The 23,319-nt window shown below is 38.5% G+C and overlaps 1 protein-coding gene across 1 annotated transcript in view; it reads left to right on the top strand.

Moving 5' to 3' along the window:
- The window catches only part of rassf7a (Ras association domain family member 7a), a 28,592-nt gene that overhangs the window by 1,663 nt on the left and 3,610 nt on the right, over positions 1-23,319 (top strand). The window contains exons 2-3 of the mRNA XM_038275453.1: positions 19,014-19,208; positions 20,496-21,424. Of these exons, the coding sequence (XP_038131381.1) occupies positions 19,106-19,208; positions 20,496-21,424 (1,032 nt within the window). The 5' untranslated portion in view covers positions 19,014-19,105. The remainder of the gene's footprint in view (positions 1-19,013; positions 19,209-20,495; positions 21,425-23,319) is intronic.

Below are 23,319 nucleotides of genomic sequence, written 5' to 3'. Positions count from 1 at the left end.
AATATGTTAACTTAGACAAACTTTATTGTCATTTTGTACACACTTAGTGTATAGAAAACGAAATTACATTGCTTACAGCTTACAACAATGAAATGAGCGTTACCATTATAAATTGCAGCAGTGATCAGCATGTAAACAGTGTAGGAGAAAATGAAAACTAGTTAAGAAAATAATGGTGCAAAAGAACATTAACATGCAAAGGTTCAGTGCATTGTAAAATGTATGGTGCAAAATGCAAAAAAAAAGGATTATAAAAGTTTTCATCCACATTGCAAAATAGTGTTGCATGTGTGATCAGAGTCCAGTTTAGAGTTCAGCAGTCTGATGAATGTGAGGAAAAAGCTGTTGCAGAATCTGCTGGTCCTGCAGCAAATGCTGCAAAGCCTCTTCCCAGGGCCAGCAGGGAGAACAGTCCTAGTAGGGGTGTGATGTCTAAATAACCAGCATTGGCCTTAACAAAAACTGTATTAATCTATCTCTAATCATTAGCATTGAAGATTTCAAAACATTTTAAGATTCAGCATTACTACTGGCAGAGGTCCATATCTCAAAAAGATCAGTAAAAGTAACTTTTTTATACTCTGTTCTAACTTTATGTTACTTACTGAAATTCTTGCTTTCTCTTATTTGTTGTCGGGAATTACTTACAATTCAGTTAAATATCCGTGCTTCTCTCTGACTTTATTTTAAAACACCTCACTTATTATGAAAGTACCTAACTGAACCTTTTTCTCTCAGCGAACGTTTCTAGCTTTGGAAGTATTTTTGTTCCTCTTAGTTACAATAAACTGAACGAACTGAAAGAGCAGGAGTTTTTTCTGTTTTTGATTAGAGGCACCATGTGTTGCTGCTTCTTTGATAACAAAAAACAGGGACATGATGATGTAATACCCTCTCTCTTATTTAGCAACACCATAAGCAGTTCAACTAAAGCGATAAACCAGCAGGTTGATAACTGTGAAGTCGTCAGCAGCTGAAAACACCATAAAACTTTTACATTTTTTTTTTCTCCAAGTCTTGTTTAGTTTGTATGTCTCTTCTCTCTGCTCCTCTCCCTTGATGTCCACCTCACTGGTTCAATACTTGTTCTTTCCCATAGCATGAATTAGGCTGTTTAGCATGAAGAGAACAGAACGTCCTCTGAGAGAGCTCCTACCTTGTTCTTTCCTGTGTTATTTTTAATGCTCCTTTAATGCTTGAATACGCAGATGGACTCCCTCTTTTTCCAGAGCAGTCTCTATCTCTGTCGGTGCGTCTGTCCGTCACTCAGCTCGGATGGCAGGGAAAGCAGGTCTGCCTGAACTCAGCGAGTTATCTTTTGGGAGTGTTGATGGGAACTTTCTGAATCACTCTTCAAGCTGAGAGGTGATTTAATTTCTTGCCATTCTTATCAGCCGTGTTTCCTTCCTCCTGCATAGGCTCTGCAGGAGAAACACTATGACCAGATGGAAAAAGATGAAGCTTCCAATATATTTTTGAGAAGGCGGGTCCCATCGCTTTTCTTCTTTGCCGTCTTTACTTTTCCTGCTCTCGTACTTTCTCGGTGCCCTTCCCCTGCCTGTGCAATGTGATGGAAAGCAGCGCCGCTCTCTGCTCATGCCGGATCCATTAGGGATGAAAGCACACTGCAGTGATAAAAGATTGATCCGGTCCTCCTTGCATCACATTCTCATCCCTCACATCCCGCCTCCTCTTTCAAACCAAAGTAAATCCGATGTTCAATACATCAAATCTTTGGTACTTCTCAAAATAAATCATCCTAATGAAGTTTACAATTGAGAAATTTTGGCCCACGCAATTTTTTTAGGGCAGAAAAGTATTTTTCATGGGATGGTGTAAGGTTTAAAATTGATAGGCATACAAAGGAGTTTGAATACAAACAGTTCTGTCAATCTAAAGAAAAATGGGACAATTCTTTTGGGCATTTCCCTTAATGTTTTTGTAGCATCAAGTTAAATATTGGTTAGCTAGCAGAACCAGAAAGAGACTGGCATCCTGCCCAGAATACATAGGCACTTCTTCACCTGTTTTATCCAAGAAGGCAAAAACAAACACAGCAGACCTGTAGTTTGTCACCAGGGAGTCTGTAATTACTGAGAGGAAGGAGGGGATTTACTGAAGGAATTTCACTCCAGTTCTGTTTTTTTTTTTTTTTTTTTTTTTTTTTTTTTTTTATCCTCAGACCTGCGCTACTGAAAACCTCCGCGTAGCATTAACTTGAAGTTTCTTTTAATTATGCTTGCCATTGTTCTGTTTCTGTTTTCAGTCAATTTACTGCCAATTTACTGCATTTGATAAAGATTTTATGTGGTTATTAGAAACAGTGTATTTTAAACAATTGGTATATCTCGAACTGTGTCCTTTATGACGTCATGTGTTCACCAATTGCAAACCTTTAAAGCCTTCACAGACCAGTTGGATTTATTCAATTATTAAATCACAGACAGCTAGATTTAATAATCATGTATGTTCTGCGGGCAGTTTGTTGCACTGGGTAATATTCAGGGGTATGAGAGAGAAGATAAGTGGGTGATAAAAAAGAAAAGCATCTTTGCTGGTAACATGTTTGAGGGGTATAAATAGTTTTACAAGGCGCTGTACCCAGAGCTTGAATCTTGCCTCGTTTTACCTACATGTTCATGTCAAAGGTCACAGGAAGCTGCTGTTGGAATTGTCTTGCAGTTTTTCCACCGGGGGCCATGTTCCCAGTCAAACCCAACTAACTGTAAAGTTCACCTGAGTGAATACTGTCATGTTCTGTCAGTGTGAACGTCCACTGGCCTTCTATTGTACCTCTCTGTGACATCAGAGCGTTTTCTAACTTTGTGCGACACTGGCAGGCTCCTACTACACAGTGTTGATTGCCTACGTCTGTTTTGTCCCGCTCTCCATGACTCCTAATTGCGCACGTATAGTTATTGTTGCGAAGGTAAACACACCTCAGCCTCCCGGGATACTCATGTGACTCTGAGTTGGAAATTTGTGTGTTAGCAAGCAGCAGGTTGCTCCTCTGCCCCAGGAAGCCATACTGTGTTGACACTCAGCACACAGAGCTCTCTGGGCAGTAAATAAGATGGCGCCTCAGCGAAAAAAGACACGGACAGGGGCAGGAAAGGGCGGTGAGGCGGGTCAAGACGCCAAAAGGAAGGACAAAGAAGAAAAAAGTCTGACCCAGGGCACAGACACACTCAATCAGCTGGTAGTAGAACAGACAGGCAGGTGGATCTGACAGACCCATCGCTCACACCGAAAGGCTTTACAGCAAACCTGTCAGTGAAAGTAGATGTGTTTGATCAAGTGACTCACAGATAAAGCAAGTGTACTCTGATCGGGTCATTGCTACTGACATGAAGCAGAAGCATTATTTTTCTCTGAAATTCATACACCCATTATCGACACTACAAAAACTAACATTTTATAAAACGGATCTGGATATATAATCAGGCCTATCATCTAATGACCTGAAGGTTACCCCTGTTTACCATTTAAATTAAAATCCCTTTTTTAGTTTAACTTGGCAGTCTGAGACAGAATGTACTTCAGGTCTTAAGTAGGCATCAGCTGCTATGGGTTTCTCACGGCTTAATAGCCTTGTGAAAAAACAACAAGGTATTTGCAGAAGGATTTTCAAATATATAACAAGATCTTGTCCCTTTTGTCTGAAGCAGAGAAGCAACATTTGTTTCTTGACTGTGGCAGATCTTTAGAGAGTATCACTGGGATCCTTGTAAGATGACATCAAATAGGTTATTTACTTAGTTTTCATACTCCAACTGTTTTGTGCAAAAAGGAGTATATAGAAAAATCCACATTATTCTTATCTCTTAACCAAAGTTTGAAATAAAACATTGGATGAGGTCAGGAAAGCCAGAACTATGGCTCAAAGAGCTGTGTAGAGTTTTATGAGAAGAATATTTTAAAGGTTTCGCATGTTTGTATAGCTTACAGAAGTACCTTGTTAGTTTACATGCAAACACCAACATACAAACTTATCTTTTTAATGTGTACAGTTTAGACTATATACCGTCAGAGACAAAAGCAGACACTGCTTGTCATCCATAGAGATAAACAGATAAGTCTTTTTCTCAGTGTCAGATTACCCTCATCTTTGAGGTTTTAAATGCCTCGTAATTCAAACTTGGGATCTTTCCCAGGACGCAGGTTTACCAAGTTCCCTGGGGAAAGCTTGGATAAATGTGGTCGGTGTGATTTTGATATAACTCAGCTAGAGTCATCTTTATGCTGTCTCGTCCAACCTCCCCCCTCCCCCCGCCTCTCCCCACATTGTCATTCCCAAGCGGCAGCCAACTTATGTCTCTCAAGCAAACTGAGCAACAGCATCCTCATCAGCACGTACATGCTTGGTATCCATGCCAAAGTTGCCTCGGTGATTATGCGTGAGCGTTACAGATGGCATCTCTCCAGAGCTAAGAGCAAATCTCACACAGATATACTATCATTGTTCCAAAGACGCTCAGAGGGCTCCATAAATCTGCTGCATGCCCTCCCACCCTCTCCTTACTCATCTTGACTCTTCGGATATCCTCTAACCCACAGCTCTAATACTTGTGATCGTTACTCCTCAGAGTAATGACAGGGAAATGGAGACATGTATGACACCCACCCATCAAGCTATAAATCTGACACTATTAAAAAGGCCCACCCGAGCCTCATGAACCACTTGAAACACAAAGACTCCACCCTTTGTGTTTTAATAGAGTACATTGAAGGCTGGTCTTCAGAACAGCAATGGTTATCAGAAAGGTTCCAGATGGATTACATTAAATATTTGTAGTGGTTAGTAATTGTAATTTATTTGAAATACATACATCATCTTTTTGAACAGCTTAGACTTAATGTTTAGACCAAAATCTCATAAGCGAGATGATCCAGAAAGCCCATTTTTCTCTTTATCTACTGTATGCCTTTCTTTTCTTCTCATACACGTCACATTTTCTCTTACGAGCATCGGCCATTTTCAAAGAAGAGCTGGGAGAATGATTGACAATTAGGAGGACCTCTTATTTTGATGATCCACCCTGAAAAAGAACATATTTCACTATACCTTTAACTTGGCTCTACCAGGTCATGCTAACCACAGCTCTCCTTGTGGCATATCTCCTAGCAATGGAAGGGTTTAATTCAAGCTTAAGTAATTTAAAATGAAAAAGGACATTTATGGGATTACTGAGTGACATTTAGACAACTTAGAGCAAGATGGTAGTCAGTGCTGATAATTTTGTACCTTCAACATTTGTTTGTTCTACTTTTGTAATACAAGTAGTTTTTAACCAGCTTGAGCCAGTCATGAGGCATCTTGTTAAATCAATGAAGAAGTTCTGGCGCTTCTTTTTGACTTCAGCAAAAATCATCTTATTTTAAAGGAATAGTACACCCAAAACATGATTAGCCTTCATTTTCTACTCACCCCCATGCCGGCAGACCAAACCAGCGCATTCAGCTCGGCAAAGAACTCATGCTCTTCCTCAACACTGAAGTCCTCAGACATTTTTCTTTCGTTGTTTCTTTCTTTGCACAGGTAAACAGCACATTTCTTCTTCTACGCTTGCATTATTGGCAGAGCAGACGCTGAATGCGCACTTTCATCTGGTTTGGTCTGCCGGCTTCCGTAGCGTCGTGAACGCGCATGTGCGCGCTTTCAGGAAATCCTATACACTACTGTTTATGCTCTAAAAACATTCTAAATGACTTCGTTTCGAGTAAATTCTGGATGCTACCCACTCAGGACACTTGGAATACATTGGACGAGCAGTATGGAGGAATATTGACACGTTTTTTGTGGACTTTTATGGAACTTTCTGTCTCGGGCACCATAGACCTCCATTATTTGAATGTCAGCAGACAGCAAGAAGCCTCCCAGATCTCCAGATGCATTTGAGATATCAAAAAAGTACTCCAGAGTGTTGTTCAGCATGGGGGTGAGTAGAAAATGAAGGCTAATCATGTTTTGGGTGTACTATTCCTTTAAGCCATGATTTGCTGGTAGCTTTTTGGAAATCACCTTAGTTATGGTAAATGTACACATGCTGCAGCGAATGCTGATGTTCAGTGATACTAAACTGATAAATCAAAATTCTTATATAAGACATCAAAGGAAGCTTAAGGCAGCTTTGTCTTAAAATAGTAAACCTATTTTAACTAAATTGATCATGTTCAAGGAGCTGTGGAAGTTTAATAAACTTTGACCTTTGTAAACCAATGACCTAGCATTTTCTGAATATAAGATAAATTCATAGTTCATGCTTTGATGAAGGCAATTGGGCCAAAAACGTTCACATGATTTTCTTGGACATGGCCTGGATATAGTTGGCTGAGTCAAAGCACAGTAAACCTGATCATGAAGTTTGTCCTATATTACTGCAAAGTTTCTTTGGTCAACTAAAATATTTTGGTGCATCACCTTTGCTTCTTGTATAAATAAATGATGACAGCTAAGGTTTCTGCAAGAGGTTTCTTCCTGCTGAAAGGGAGTTTTTCCTTTCCACTGTCGCTTCAAGCATGCTTAGTGTGAGGGATTGCATTTGAGTCAATGAGTCGATGCAATCAACTGGTTTTCCTTAGATAGAAAACTTTGAATCAATTTGACTGTATGATCGGTTGAACTGTAAAGTGCCTTGAGATGACATGTGTTTTTGAATTGGCGCTATATAAATAAACTGAATTGAATTGAAGGTTAGTGCACACTGTTGCCATTCTTCAAGGGACACGAAAATGAGCTAAAGTCAGTATCAGATAATATGTTTATTCTGACAGCTGTTTTTTTATTGTTTTCCTGGGATTCAAAAGTTTCACTTCTTTCCGATAAAGAAAAAGAAAAACCTCCAACAGAAACATCAAACATAATATTTATTGTACGTCACTATGGAAAATTTTAAAATCCTACTTACACTTGACATTGTAACCACAACACCCATCCACCCTTCCAAAACATTTACACAGCCTTTAATAAAATATTTGACTTTCTGATTGACTGTCAACTAACTGTTCTTGATTCCCAGTCCTCTCAAGTTTTCCTTACATATTTAATTCACACAGCAGACCATTTCTTTAAAACACATTTTTTAAAAGTTTTTAATTTACTCGCAATATATTTGTTTGGTCTTAATTCACATAGTTTCATGACATATTCTCAATAGAAATGAGGTCGTCTGCGCCTTATCTCATCATTCAAAAGTAGCATTTTTATGGGATGAGGCTCATTTTGGTAACAAAATGGAAGATGTTATCAGTTCATGACATGATTTGTTTTCACAAGGTTCAGCTGTGACAGGTTACTTAAAGGTCTACATTCCGACTATCCTACTGCATAGCTGTGTTTGCCCGTATTCCGCTCTCTGAGGGCCAGGTGGGTTGGAACTCCCTAGGTAAATATTGGGAAGGTGCGAGGAAAAATGTTTTGCATACCAGAGCCACCGATCTGTGCAGGTGATGTCTTCCTCCCGAACCTTCAGGCACTCCCTCAAAGATTGTCGTGTTCAGGGAACCTTGCTTTCCATTTCAAAGTTTAACTCACATCAAAAACCAGCAGCGCATGGATTAGATTAGTCATAGTGGTGGTTTGTGAAGCACCCATGAAATGTTCTTGATGGCAGATTGATGTCTTGGGAGGAAACTGAGTGGAATTCCATATTTCAGCCTTGAAAACATAAATTTGTCAGAGGGGTCTGTGTTTCTTTTTTCTAGGCTGTTTTTGTTTTAAAGTTACAGTTCAAAACCTGAACAAGAATGTGCACCTGCTTTGTCCTTGATTTATAATTATATGCCTGTAGGTGAAAAATGGTATCTTGCGTACTACTGGGACATATTACATGTGAATTATTTTGCTCTTTAAAAGCCTCCCACATTTTAATCAGAAACGTCTGGGTATTTTTGCAGGATTTAAAAAAATAGAACTTATTTTTAAAGTGAAAAAATCTAATTCTAAGGAGTGTAGATCCTTTTTGGATTAGCAGAGTCTTGTCACAGATTGTCAGAACAACCTTTAATCTTAACCGTTCCTTTCTTGTTCTGGCAGTTTGTTCATGGGTGTTGTCATGAATGTTCCCATCATATTTTTTTCTGTTTGGTTTGCGAAAGTTTTCCGCAAGACAGTCTTTCACATGAAAGCATGAAAACTGGGTCTTGCTTGACCAGAGTTCCTTTTATTAACAGGTAAATGGACTGTGACAAACTTTAAAAACAACTTTAGACTTTTAATAGTTGTAATCTGGCCACTCATCTATAAAAGCCCAAACATGTCCAATGTGCAGCTAATACTTGTCCAATCAACAGATCATCTAATCAGATCTATCGATCACTGCAGCTCCTCCAGAGTTACCATGACGTGGGCCACCACTTCTAATTTCTTTCTCCTTTTTTTGGCCATGGAGTTTAGGCAATCAATTAATCTGTCGAGTATTTTTTTGATGAAACAATTGACAGTCAGATAGTGAATGGTTCCTTAAAGAAGATTTTCTATGAGACTAAACCAGTTGAAACTAAAATGTTTCCACTTGAGGAGTTCTGGATTTAGCATAGTGACAGACAAAAAATAAATATATATTTTTTTTATCTTAAATGCAAAATATTTAAATATGTTTTTACAACTTTAGTATAATTACTGCTATAATTGGATTTCTGTCTCACCTAATGTTTTACAGTCTATATACTCGGTTTAACAATTATTTGATTGCTAAATTAGTTGACGATTATTTCAATAATTGCTTAATCACGATTAACCCAACTAATTGTTTCAGCCTCAGTGAACATTTATGTGTTGAAGGGTTTGCTGTTCTGTCATATCCTTGCTAATTTTGTATGATAAATTAAAAAGTGTTCTTTCTGATATTAAAAGCATATGTATGATATTGTTTTATCACCTTAGTCTGCTTTGAATTTGTCCACAGCCTTATCCCCCACCCATCTAGTGTGTTACATTATGGCATTCATTCTCTTATATTCTCTAACATAAGGTCTGCTGCCTTTACAGAACATATGCATTGATACTGAACTCAAATTCAGATATTATCTGTCTACAAACAAGAAAAGTCTTAAAGTCAGTTGGATGCATTTAATGTTACTAAGCCGTATTTTTGGAGATGGGGTTTCATAATTTAAGCATTACATAGCACTGGTGTTACTGATTAGGAGAGCTTTGAAGAATCTGAATAGTTTTTCAAACCACTGCAGAGGTTTTGGGCAACTTATTTGAATTGCGGGTCAGTTATTATTTTTATTTCTTGGCTTGTGATGAAACTGTCAACTATTTTTTTTTACCTGATTTAGACACATGGCATATGGTTGAGTAACTGCCCAAATAAATTTCATCATTAAGAATAAGCTCAGAGGATTTAAAATCCCCACTAACCATTAATATTGGGAGTACAGAGAGAAAAAGTGACATGGGTTATGTAAGCTTTAAATGCTTTGGACAAGTCATGGAATTTTGTTGTATTTATCCATTTATAATTTACTATTTAATGTAAATTAAATTTTTTTCCCTTAGTCTTTTGGGGAATTTCTTTGAAAGATTGGCTGCTGTTGAATTTTAATTGCTGAAATGTGCAGTCTTTTCTGCAGTGTGCACAATAGTGTTGCAAACGACCTTAAAGTTGTGCTGGTAAAATACCTGGAATGAACCCCTACGTATTTTAGGGGTTTAACATGTAAGGAACGAGATGATAGTAAATTTTTTATTTCATATTGGCAAGTCAAGCTTGATTTTTCTAGACAAGTCTTGTTTTTGACTTGTCTTTTATTTATGAATGCCTCAATCCCCAAGAAAAAATGAAGAAGAAAAAGATGAAAACAGAAAACAAAATTGAATAATTGAAATAAGCAGATGTTGAAACAGCTTCTAAATTGCTAATGAGTTCCGCTTCAAAGATGGGACATTGGAGCCTATGGTGGTCGTGACTGCTCAGTGACACATGAGTGTATGCAGGAAGTCAAGGTGAGTTGTTGCAACTTTAAAACCAAACTTATGAATAAAATGCACTGGTGAATTTCAGAGTCCTATCCTCCAATGTTGTGCTGCATAAATGAACCCTTCCTGGAGTATGAAGGATTACTTTTACTCTTAGTTGCACATTCAGAATAATCCCTTATCATTTAGTTTGAGTCACACCATTCGTGGTCTATACTTATACACGTTTAACCTATGATTTTGGTTTTGACTAGCAGAACATGTTCTCTTAGTGTATAGTGCAGATATGTGCATGTAGTCTGCACAGCCTATGTGGGTGTGCACAATATTTAGTGTGTGCTCTATACGAAATTGGCTGGGAAATGAGTGATGCCCTCCTTCTCTTGCTAGCAGTGCTGAGTCAGATCCAGGAGTATGTAATTACACGTGGCCGCCCTTCAACAGTCTTGGAGCCGTCTTCCCTGGCTCACCCATCAATGTTAACTCTTGTACTAGTATGGCTTACCCTGCAGGGCAAGCAAACCTCTTTTTCAGAGCTGGACTCTCTTGAGGCTACATGCAGTCCTCTATTATCATTCTCGCTGGCTCCGGGGGCGGATCCATGAGTCAGCGCAAACAAATTCCTCATCTGTAATGTACTCGCCTTGTTTTAGTTTCCGGGATTGGAATGAATGCAAACTACCAAACCAGGTAGAAGTTCTTCCCTGACAGGATGAATAATACAGTAGTTCTTTATTGTTCACAGGCCTGTGTAAACTTATGTCCACAAGCTCACAGGAGTGTACCTAATTAACTTTTAATAAAATGCAAGCTTTTCCTAAGATGCTTGGAAGATTTCTAATCAAGAGTATACTAATGAAAACAGACCCTGTTTCAGATTTTACAGTTAAAAAAATTATTTTTGTGATATCTTTATTAGAGATATACAGCAGTTTTGTGTTTTTGAAAAACTTTGAGCTACAAGTTCTGATTTCTATTTAACAAACTTTAGTCAAACAATTCTGAATGTTTTTTCTTTTATTTATCTGATATCAGAATACATTTTCTTAAATATAGGCAAAGTTGTGTGGTTTTACTAATTAACAGATATCAAAAATGTGGCCCAGCTTGAAATACTAAACAACTACACAATGTAGGCCCTTTTGATAACTCTAAAGGTTTCCTAGATGCTCCCAACATTTTCAAGTCTTTTGAAGAACGCAGAGGCTTCTTAGGTATTATTAAGACTTTTTCTGATTTGCTTCTGTTCCTGGCTTTTTTTACAGGCTGCTGCTCTTTTTGCCAACATAAAATACCAAATGTTTTATTTTGGCAACCCTTGAAACTCTCATCTGGTTGGCTCAGGACCATTAAGTAAACTAGGAAGTAGTTCTGCATTGTACCACTAGGTTCGAAAGTAGAAAAACTTCATCAAAACATTTATAGAGAATGTTTCTTTCAACCCTGGTTATAAGATAACGATTTTGGTGAAGTTTACTGTAAAGTTATTACTTATTAACCTGACAACAGCCAGATGCATGCATCTGGCTGTTACTTATTGCTACTTTGAAAATTTTAGTAATACTGTTACCCTTCCTGTTATCTTCTTAAAAGCTTCCCCTCTCTCTGCACAGCCTGGAGGTTAACTGACAGACCTCAGTCTAGAGTGCAATTTCTTTTGAATAGTTTTTTTGTACCTTTTTTTGCTTCTCCTGGTCTCATTTTACTGAATATTGATAACTTAGTATCTTTTTTCTTCTGTAGCAACTTTCCAACTAAAGAGAGTTTCCAGCACAGCCTGATTTGGTACATTTTTTATCTTCGTCCTTTTCCCCTCTCTTGTGTTTTAGGAGGAGTTAGCAACACTTAGCAACTGTACTTGCCAGCTGTGTAAGTAATGCTGCTCATTCATAATGAGTGGGAATTCACACTGAGTGCTTTCTTACACTGTCTGACTACAGTGGTCGTGACAGCCAGACATGATTAACAGACTCTCTAATGCCTTGCCTCAGATCAAGTGGAAACGTTTGCTTTAACCTTTAAACTCTCATCAGTCATCAGGTTTAAGCATAGTAGAAGTTCAGATTGTGTATGTAAGGTAAATAAATGTTGGTGTTACATTGGATCTACAGTATAGTGATTCTGGTAATGCTAGTAGTTATTAGCTCCCTAACAGCCTACTGTAGGTGTCCCCCCAGTATTTATTTACTTCTTACTGCTCATCGTTTTATAGAGATTTAACACTTGGATAATGGATTTATTATAACCTAAAAGACTGGGTGCAAGCAAAAGATCCCTGCATGCTAAGATGACAAGAACCATAAGGCCTTCGAACTGGCAAACAAAAATGCTATAAAAAACAGACAGAAAAAAACACAGTATTTATCAGATGTGCTAAAGTCTCTCTCTGTGAAGGCTCTGTAAGCAGGGGCAGGCGACCTGCTGTCTTATTAACAAGCAGCGTGTCTGAAGAGCGTGCCGCAGCCTCACCCTGCCATGGAAAGTTATTAAGTTTTAATGCCACCCAATAAAAGGCCTCAGATCTTGTATCTGCTTTCTTTATATGCCCAGTGGAATGCTCCCTGCCTGCAGGTGCTGCAGCTCGGCAGCGAAACAACTTCTGCCAGGCAGTCATGAAGGTGGATGGGAGCAGGAGGTTCCTAGAGAATGTGGCAAGCATTTCTTATGGCATGTTGAGAATGAGCAAAATCATTGGAGACAAATATACAATGTTAGGGGAAGTTTGAAAGTGTTATATAATAGGAGTTTTATCCCCAGACGCCTTCTGAGTGTACCAAAGACAACTGTATGTCTTGTACGGGGATTAGTGCAGCTCAGTCCTGGAGGCAACTTTCACTTTTATGCAATGGAATATTTGTCAGTTTTGAAGCACCTACGATTGTAGATGCACAGACAGCAAAATGCGGGTTTAGGATTGCTTCACTACTGTGAAGTGTCCTGGTAGTGATACAAAGGTTTAAAAGGTAACATCTAATACATAATCTAATCCTTGTCCTAAAAGCAGCAATTATTTCTAATTCTTTTCAACTTGAATTGCAAGTTGAATATTACAGTAACAATAATGATGTTGTCACCAGATATGTTTTGTATTTCATTTTAAGCAGAAATGTGCAGTAAACTCTGTCTTCTACTTAACCAATCTTCCTCAACAAGGAGGCTGGGTGGCCTACCATCACTATATAAGTCACCATTATACTATTTTTTTGCTACAAGAAATTATTACACACACATAATGACAACTCAAAGCACTTTATACTAGAGCAAGATCCGCCAATAGTCATATGCAAAACATTGGTTGGCAACTCGGAGTTAAGTACCTTGTCTAGGGGGGCATCAAGATGTGACAGGAGGAAGCTGGTAACCCACAGTCTTTGGATTGATCGAATAAAGCGTCATCCGCATAAAATCATGTGCTTATTGTGGACCAAAGTATTGGAAAAAAGTGTAGGGAAAAAAGGAAGAGGTGCAGAAAATGCAAAACAGGAAGGTAGGCTGAATAAAAAGGGATCTGTTTTCCCTTTTACTACTTTTATCAGTGGCAGCTCACAGTAATGGCTGTAAATGATGGCATGACAGGCGACGCTTCAATGTCACAAGTCACAAAAAAGATGTAATCCTTACATAGAGCCCGAGCTACCATGTCCATGCAGTACAAATGAGCTCACAATGCTCGGTGCCAGTGTGTTACTGGCTCTTTGAGTCATTGTCTTTTCCAATATGGAACAGAGTGGCACAGAGGCAACAGCTTTTCTCAGCACAGCTCATTGTCCCTTAACATCTTATTATAGAAACTGAAATCAGACAGGGCCAGAGCTTTATTTTGTCTGCAGATTCTGATAAGGATAGCTGTTTGCCTACACTTGATTTGTTGTGTTTTTGTGTCCATCTGTTGCAGTGTGTGTTGCACACTCTGCCCTTTACTCCCTGCAATTGTTACTCAGACTTATGTTGCTGCGGAGATAGCGCCGCAATCACCCTAAGCTGGAGCAGCCTCTCATAAAGATAGGACTGCATGTGCACTTGTACATACAAACCTAAATGAATACAAACCCAACCTTTGACCATTTCACTACCACAAGCATCAAGGAGTGCTCTTTTTTTTTCTTTCACCACTTTACACACCTAGCAAGCAGACTCATATTATAGCCTCAGGGCACTGACTTGCTACAACACGTCGAAGGAACACATTTCTTTTTGGCTTTTTGTTTTATTGAAAAAGGAAGTTGATGGTAGAGGTATGTCCAGATACAGGATTTGCTCGTTTTCAGCGTTGGAGGTGTTGGTGAGAGGATTTCTGTTTTGTCTTTTGACTGATACGTGTTTGTTCCAGATGTACAAAAAGTTCATTACGATTGAAGATATTTATAAGATACATCTCATTATGCCACTAATTCCCATTAAAAGAGATTAAAAGTACTGACAGCCCTTTATTTACTGTGAATCAGACAGTTAAATGTAAACAGCTTTTTATTATGTTATATTAATACAATCTATTAAGAAAGTCAATGAATCTATGTGAAATATACCATTTAGATCATACGAACATTTACAGTTTTGTAAAAAACGCTGTAATACAACTTTATCCTTTTCCCATTTTGTCACATTAGAGCCACATGTTTAATTGTATTCTATTTATAGAAGCACCTATCAGTATTGATTACCTAGGTTAGTGTTTTAAGTATTGCAAATAGCAAATACTTTTTTTCATTTTTTTTTTATATTCAACATTTAATTTCTTCAGGTCAACAATTAGATTTGATAATACATGATATCAGGGTAAAGTTAATCGTTTTTGATCCCTCGTGTACCGATTTGCTCCTAAATAAAAAAAGGGGTTCGTCCTGGTATTGGTTGTTAATTTTGGTACAACTTGTTGAGCTAAGAAGTCACCTAACTAGTAAACAAAGACCAGATATTTTGGGTAAACACTTGTAAATTTAGTTGGTGGTAGATTTTTCAGGTTTTGTTCTTCGAAAGGTCTTTTAATTTGCAGCTCGATGAGCCCACTTGCACAGAGACAAGCAGAGTCATGCCCCAAGCGTCTGCAAGGCCGCGGTGCTAACCAGCTCTGCCTTGAGACGGCTGGGTTTTTTTACAGAACGCAGACAGGCTGATGAAAGACACAGAGCGGTCTGACTAGATTGCTAATTAAAGGGGGAGAAGGTGATGGCACATGGCTCCAGTCTTTTTTTAGTTTTTCCTCTTCTTTTATATGTCTGTTTTTAGTTTGCCTTCTTCTGCCTCTCGTCACACATCTGGGATAAGTTGTCAGTCTTTTTGTCAGCATAACAGACAAGTTTCTCAAGCATGTCATTCTTCTCTCTTCATATTGCATGATACTGGAAAGAGTGTGACTTTTGATTTTTCTCAGGGTTGTCAGTTACCTGCAAGTTGTTTCCCCTTTCAGAAGAGTTAAAGGAGGTTAAAGTTTCAGCTGAAACTGTGTCCTCTGTTGAATGGAGGGGTGGGGCAGGGGTGAAAGTCGAGGGCGGTGGGGGTGGGTCGATTTAGCCCATTGGAAATTATTGCAAGACAACAATTTCCAATGTATTATTATTGCAACCTGTGATTAGGAATTGGTTGTGAGAGGTGTGGAGTGTTGCTATGTGAGTCACGCCACAGTGTGGGCTTTAAGTAATTTTTTATGGTTTGGATAAGAGTGAGCATGTGTGTAATGACTCAGATCCTGTGCAAACTACCTGGAGCATGTGTTTGCTCACTTTTTTTGCTCCATATCAACTTTGAAGTCAAACATTAAACGGAGAGCTTTCAGGACAGGAAAGGTTTTGATTGAACAAGTTTGGATTATGTATTATTCTCTACCCTAATCTGACCGCAGTCAATATTGTAGATGATTGATGCCGATGTACTGCTTTGTACATCAGAAGAACCTCCCCTTATACCCGTATCTCCTTGGGAATTGACACAAAACTCCGGAGCTGTGTCAGGAGGACGTGTCGTTCTCAGTATCATTCTGCTTGTGAATAAAAGGAACAGACAGCAACCCGAGACTCACACACCTGTTTGTTTCCTGTTAGTGCAGATTATCCCTTTTAAATAGCCAGAGGTACGACAGCTAAGGATTATAGGAAAATAATCTGAGCTGAGAGATTTTATGTGAAGCTATGATACATGCTCCTTAGGATAATAAAATTTTTTGTATAGTTTGAATATTACCTTCACTGCAAAGGTGATTTAAATGTCCAATGATTTGGGCTCTTTTTTGTTTTTCAATGTATGCATATCTTTTTGGTCCCTTTTAGATCCGATACCCTAAAGTACAATTCAGTGTAACCAACTGCCTTTAAAAGGCCACCAGATTGATAGAGTTACTTTGTAACTGGAGCTGAAATCATTCACAACTTAGTTTCTAGCTGTAGTTGCAGCAAAACGTAGTTCTACAAAATGTTGCCCCACAGAGGATAAATACGAACAGTAAGCATACAGGTAACCCTTTTATTCCACTTTACAATTGTGTGTTACTTTATGCTTGTCTAATATATCGAAACTCAAATGTGACACATTTGCATTTAGACATTGTGATATGTAGAAAAGAGCTAAAAATAATATTGAAATCAATTATGTGTGTTAAAAAACAAAAAAGCAGATCTGATCTGATCTTTGAGAAAAAAAAACATCTATCTCCCTTTAACCTGATTTCTTGAACTAACAAAAAGCTTCACCAAGGAGGTGAATGATTGTCTGTGCTTACTTTATGAGACACCCAGAATGCAACACTGCACACTCTGTGCCCTCTCAAAGAAAATGGTGTAGTTGAGCTTTTGAAATTTCAGGGTTTTGATGTCTGATAAGCACTCCTATTTCAAATCACATTTCCTGCCAGATAAAATTGCCTTGCCAGCCTCCATTAAATGAATTCCTTCATTGTGTGATCACCCACCACCGTCTCCTTGTCTTCCAAAGATCTCGTTCTACAAGTTCAATCCTTGAGTCATGCCGTTATTTGTTCTGTACGCTGTGTCGTTTTGAGTTGTACTGTGCCGTGTTGTCACATCAGATAGTTTATTGCTCCCCGGGAGACTTTGTGTTTGGCATCTAAACAGTGTAGAGCAATGGTGGTGCAGGGCAACCAGGTCAGCAGTGGAACAGAGGTGGAGTTAAGGGCTTTTGTTAAGGAAAGCAGGAATTCTTCCGGCTGGAAGATGAAGTCAATGCATTCCTCTGGAGCTGCTCCCAATACGCAGCCAGTGGAGCGACGCCACACTTTGAATAAAGGCCAAGATAATGGTGGCGTTCAAACTAAAACACCTCCCATGGAGAACCGCGAAGAGAGAAAGAGAACACCATCTGACGAGTTCTCTTTGAGCCACCTAAATTGAAAAACTTCCTTTGCCGTGCCAAGTTTAGGAGATAACTGCCTGCAGCACTTCAGTTTTGAAATGTGCTGATGTGATTTATTGTCTCATTTTAAAGTATAGCATTTAAAGTACAGACAGACAAGATGCAAGAGCATAATGATATTTCTTTAGGTTAAACATGCAGCACCGGTCTGCATTTTAGTTCAGATCCAGTTCTGGTCTTACTGAGGCTAGTTGGACCTAGTGTGTTCAGACACTTTATCGTCTTTCTAAGGGTTTTTCTTCTCCCACCAACACCCACACATCTCAAACTCGTATACCTAGTTCTGCCTTCCCTTGTCAGTTCTTTGCTGCAATAAGCTATCATGAAAGCTTTGAAGGAAGTCAGCAGAGCGTTTAAAGGGGTTAAAGGTCAGCATTTGTGCTTACAGGTCTACAGGTTTCTGCTAAAGCTCTTAAAGCAATCAGATCTGCCTTACTCTACTATGCAGTTAGTGGCTTTAAACCTATAAAAGACAGTAATACCAGGTAAGTATCCATCTTGATTTCTTATTAAGATTTTATTCAATAAAACAACACAAAGTATAACCTATATAATAACCTAATTATAAAGTAAAACATAGTGAAATGTTTTTTTCAAGATCAAAATGTTCAAATATGAGAGATTACTCCCTCAGCTCTGACAACAAGACATAAACTCCAGTGCAACCAAGTATTTTCTGAAGTCATCAGTTTACTAATGAGTGCCATCCTGTGTAATTCAGTCTTAATACAGCTGCAGAGTAAGAGCTTCATAGATTATTGGAGTATATTGAATTAATATAATATTTAAGATTAAATAAAGCTGTAAACAGGTAAGGGAATGTACCGAAGTTAAAACAGATCTAGATTGTAAATTGAATGATGAATCTATCATACTATGTACCATATGAATGCATCTTATGTGACAAGCAGGGCAAGTAAAGAATTAATCTGAAAGCAGCCAATAGGTAACTTTGGAGGAGTTATAAAAAATTGATCTTTTGGATCTCCATGTAAAAATTTTTTTAAAAAACAAGCACTGCACATCATCTTGCCTCTTTGGGGATATTTTTTTTTTCTTCATGGACAGGCTAGTAAGAGTTGGAAGCTTATTTAGGGGCAATCCTGGAAGGAAACCTGTCAGAAGCTGCAGAAAACTTGGAACTGGGCTAATGTGCAGCCAAAACAAATAGGCAGTTCATAGTTATGTTCAAAAATAGCCAAGTCAAAGTCCAGACCTAAATTGAATTCAGTGTCTTTGACAAGGCATTAAAATTGTTGTTTAATGTGGCTTTTTCTTAAGCTATCATTCAAAACAAAAATACAAATAAAAAAAAAAGGACTAATGCATGCCACACTTTCAGGTTTGGATTTGATATTCCTTAAATGAAATGTGATTATTTCTTCTTTTCACAACCATGAATGACGTAGCAGTTTAATTCAAATGAATACATTTATAATACTTGTGCAAGCCACTGTATATTCATCTCACTCAACATGGCAAGTCTTTGACATCAGTAATGTTTGGTGTATAAACTGTTATAATAAAACTATATTATCTGAGGTAGTTATGTATGTAATAACCTTTGATTCAGTTTGTTTAGGCTATCAAGAAGATTTATGTAATATGTTAGACAGGATTATGCGGTGATATTAGTCTGTATAGTCCACTTACAATTAGAAGATTAAAGAGTGTCTGAGTCACACTAACACACCTCTCTCTCCCTTTGCTGTGTATTATTTTGCAGAGGGTCATGCAGCGGTAAGGTGCTGCAAGCTGAACAGAGCTGATCTGCTTTGAGGACCATCTAACCCTTCACACTGACCCAATTAGTCTAAGATGGAGCTGAAAGTTTGGGTGGATGGAGTGGTGCGGGTGGTCTGCGGCCTGTCTGAAGAAACTTCCTGCCAGGATGTCGTCATCGCTTTGGCACAAGCCATTGGTGAGTAAATAAGTAACTGAATCATTGGCCTCCAGGGTTTTGATGCATATTGCATTAGTGTATTTTGTTATTACATCTAAAAGCCCATATCAGTCAGAATTTAGCTGTGTTCAGAATCATACAGCTGTGTGTTCTAACAATATTAAATATGGGAGAGAAGGTCCTGTTTTTTTAGCACCTTTATTCTCCTCTTCACTGACCTGAATCGAGTCCTTTGGATCTTAGATTTCAGCAGGGTGTCCATCCCTGTGTCCTCAGGCTTAATGCTAGCCACACGCTGCACCAGCATTAAACAGCATCACTCCACATTTAGACTCTCCTCCTTCTGTGAGTGAGCTTGCTGCCAAGTCATCGGGGAGTGTTTGCCCTAATTTCCAGATCCTTGTGGAAACTTGACTTTATCAGAATTTTTCCTTTCACTTGCTTTAGAAGTACTATATACCCATCTTTTTTCTCAATTCACCTTTTTTGAGCAGGGATTGGAAAGTAACAGTTTGAGGAAGGAGATACTAGAAGTTAGTACAAAAAAAACCTAGAAATGCAAAAATCTGGAGATTGGCAGAGTTCACCTTCTAGGACATCAACCCCAAACGTTCATCCTGAGCTATAGTGAAGTAGTTTACACCAGAGCTGGCCAACTCCAGCTTTTAAGGGACATTATCTTTCACTTTTAAAAGTTTTTGCTGTTTGTGCCCTGTGAAATAATTAGGGAACTGATAAGGTAATTCAGCCATTTTGATAATCTACATTAAATCAAGAATACTTCTTTTTCAAGCAGGACACTGGTGGCGAAGGACTGGGGTTTTGATCAAATCATCCTGACTGATATTAGACTGTGTTACAAAAAAAAAGGCCACAATGTCAATCTTTTGATGTTCAAGCTGATCTTGGACCAGAAGTGCTTTTTTCTTACACAAGATAAAAAAAAAAACTACACTGCAAAAATTGTCTAAAAACGAGTAGAAAGTTCTTAAATATGTGTATTAAGCCTTAATTTGAGTGTGTAAATTAGATAATCTGCCAATGAAATTAGTATTTTTGCCCTTGGAATAAGACAATTAGAGCTTATGTATTTGTAATAAGTAGTTTTGTCATTTTAAATGTAAATTGTCTTATTCTATTGGCAAAGTGTCTCACTTACCTGCTGAATTCAAGAAAAATGCATTTATTTTAAGAAAAAAACTACTTAGATTTTCATTTTTTGCAGAGTATGTGGGGCCTTGGAAGTGTTCTTAGTAACTTTATAATGTCTCTGTGTTCACTCTGTCTTTTTATCTTTTTTTGCAGGTCAGACTGGTCGATATGTTCTTATTCAGCGTTTAAGGGACACCGAAAGACAGCTGTTGGCCACAGAGAAGCCCCTTGAGTCTCTGGCCAAGCTAGGCCAACATGGAAGTGAGGTTCAGTTCTTCCTGCGGCGTACTGGGCCCAGCAGCAGTGATGGACCTAGTTCAAAACAAGAAAGACAGTCTCCAGTTTCGCTGCCCAAGCATCCTGAGCCAGAGCCTTTGAAACGTAACCAACCTAAAAAGGCATTAACATTTAACTTGGGGCCATCTACATCCCCAAAAACCAAGGTCAGACAGTTTAGGCGGTCTCCAAGGGATTCCCCAGAACAAAGAGCCTCCCCATCCTCTTCACCTAGTCCTGTATCCCCACATGCACCATCGCCTTCTCCCTCACCCCCTATTGGACCTACTAAGGAGGAGGTGTTTAGAAAAGTTATTCAACAACAAGAGAGACTGAGAGCCATAGAGGACCAGTTAGAAGGCCTAGAGATGGACTCACATTCCCGGGATCGTCCTTACCCCTCTCCAAACCTCTCACCATTGTCAGACTCTCACTTGCAAGAAGAGATTGATGCTTTGGAGCAATTAATGCGAAGGAACCAAGCTCAGCTCACGAATGAGCAGTACTGGGAGGAAGAACTTCAGGTGGAGGTAGAAAAAGAGCGAGGAATGAGGAGAAAGCTGGCAGACCTACATGCCAAGCTAGATGACTGCGGACGGCGACTCCATGACTTCTCCATTCGCTCCGCCCAGCTGGAGCAAGAGATCCAGAGGGAGAGCCAAGCCGCGAGCAAAGCCAGCGGGGCCCAGGAGTCACTGGATGCTTTAAAGGCGGAGCTGCGTATCCAGGAGAGGCAAGGGGGCGACTTTGAGGAACAGATGTCAGAGGCTGACAAAGCTCTGGAGAAGGCGGAGTCTCTGCTGCAGGTAAGGAGAGAGGTCTCGGTTTTGGAAAAAGGACTTTAAAGGGGTTAAGATTGTCCCCATTTTACTTTACATTAATCTGTATCCCTCTCCTACCTGCATAATGCAGCAGACACATCACAGCAAATAGACATTCAAAAGGAGAAATATGAATTCTGAACAAAAACTGATTTACTCTATTAGTATTATGATATCATGGCTGTGTGCTCATGCTAATGGAAGTGTTGTATTTATACTTTAGCTAAACCAGTCTGGCAGGTATATCACTGAATGAAATTCATGTTCTAAATTCATGGCTACCAATGTTGTTTACACTATCTTTACATTTGTATGTCTTCCATTGTACTGTGTATAGAAAATGGGATTAAAAAGAATTTATTTGGATTACTTAAGCCCTTTTTATTGGATTTACTCAACCTCAACATATTGTATTGTTTTGTATTTGTTGAATTTGAGTCATTGCCACAGACGGAGGTGTCCTCATAAAAGCCTAATCCAGTTTAAAGGAAAATCTGAGCTTTTTAAAAACCCAGATGACATGCAGGACGAACCCATAACTCCCACACAGCTCATAAAATAAATAATGAACACATCATCAGAGCTACTTGACATGAAACTCACAACAGGTTATAAGCCATGTGATTTTGAGAGGTAAAACAGAAAATCAAATAGATTTTTAGTCATAATAGACTTTAATAACACAGGAAATAAGTACTGAGCATGCATCCTGACCTCTGTTTACATTTTGGTAGCTTGTCTAAATGATCTGCAGTAAATTTTAATAAGCTCCAAGAATTTGTCTTCAGCAGGGGAATCATGCACAGTGAGTTTGTAGTCGAGTAAATCATTTATGGTTATCACAGTTAACCTCTACCTGCTAAATGCATCTTTTTATGGAGGGAACTGTTGTCAAAGAAAGGTCTGCCTTTAAATGATATGAAAATGATAATAATGATTGCGTGTTTGTATGTGTAGGCCACCGCTTCAACGGTCTGTATTCGTACTGAAAATCAAAATCAAAAAAGCTTTTCCCCTTGTGCTTTTTACATTTCCGTCGACAGTGACCATTTTTTCATCACTTTGTCCTTGGACAACTAATGTGAATATTATTTTTTTTGACTACTCTGCCTGAAACCTTGTAATAAGCCTCTTGTCATGGTCGGTTTAGGGTGAAATTATGTTCTTTCCACAATTGGATGACAGTCTCAATATCGTTCTCTGGAACAGTCGGTGTGCAGAAATCTTGATGCAATTCTTTTGCTACACCTTGATGTTGAATAGTGTTTAAATGGGCCATCAATCAGCACTGACATAAAGCAGAATTGCTTTGTAAATATAGACAGATCTTTCCTTTTTTCCATAGCTTTCTGTGCCGATCTAAACCTCTTTTTGCGTCCTGTGTTCAATATTTACGTCCTGTTAATCCAATCTATAACACATTGTTTCATTTTTTGACTGATTTGTTTTTCATTTATTTGTATGTGTGGATTACTTTGGGCGTTTCCAACATCTGGTGTAAATTTTAATGTATTTAGGTTCATTAGACACATTTAGTGCGGAAAAGTTAACATGAGGGATGAGGTATTAACTGTCATGGGATGCCATAATGGTGATTTGGTAATGTATTAGAGAGCTTTTAATGTCACTGCAGCCAAACCTCACAAATGATGATCTTAGTTACCTTCACCAAATAAAGCTACTACGGTTACATAAAGTATTGCAAATGAAAGGGCAGGCAGCCCATAAGTCCATTAATCACAATATAAAATGTAAAGATATTAGATGCTTTCCGGAAAATTGCAAAAATATATATATATAGTAAAAGCAACAGCTACAACCTGACAGTGTATTTTTTGGTACAAAAAAATGACAGGCTGACTGGTCATCCCAAGAGGAGA

The sequence above is a fragment of the Cyprinodon tularosa genome, unplaced genomic scaffold (genome assembly GCF_016077235.1).
Source record: "Cyprinodon tularosa strain WSP-4 unplaced genomic scaffold, ASM1607723v1 ctg121, whole genome shotgun sequence".
NCBI classification, from domain to species: domain Eukaryota; kingdom Metazoa; phylum Chordata; class Actinopteri; order Cyprinodontiformes; family Cyprinodontidae; genus Cyprinodon; species Cyprinodon tularosa.
This window is presented reverse-complemented; position numbering and strand designations above follow the sequence as displayed.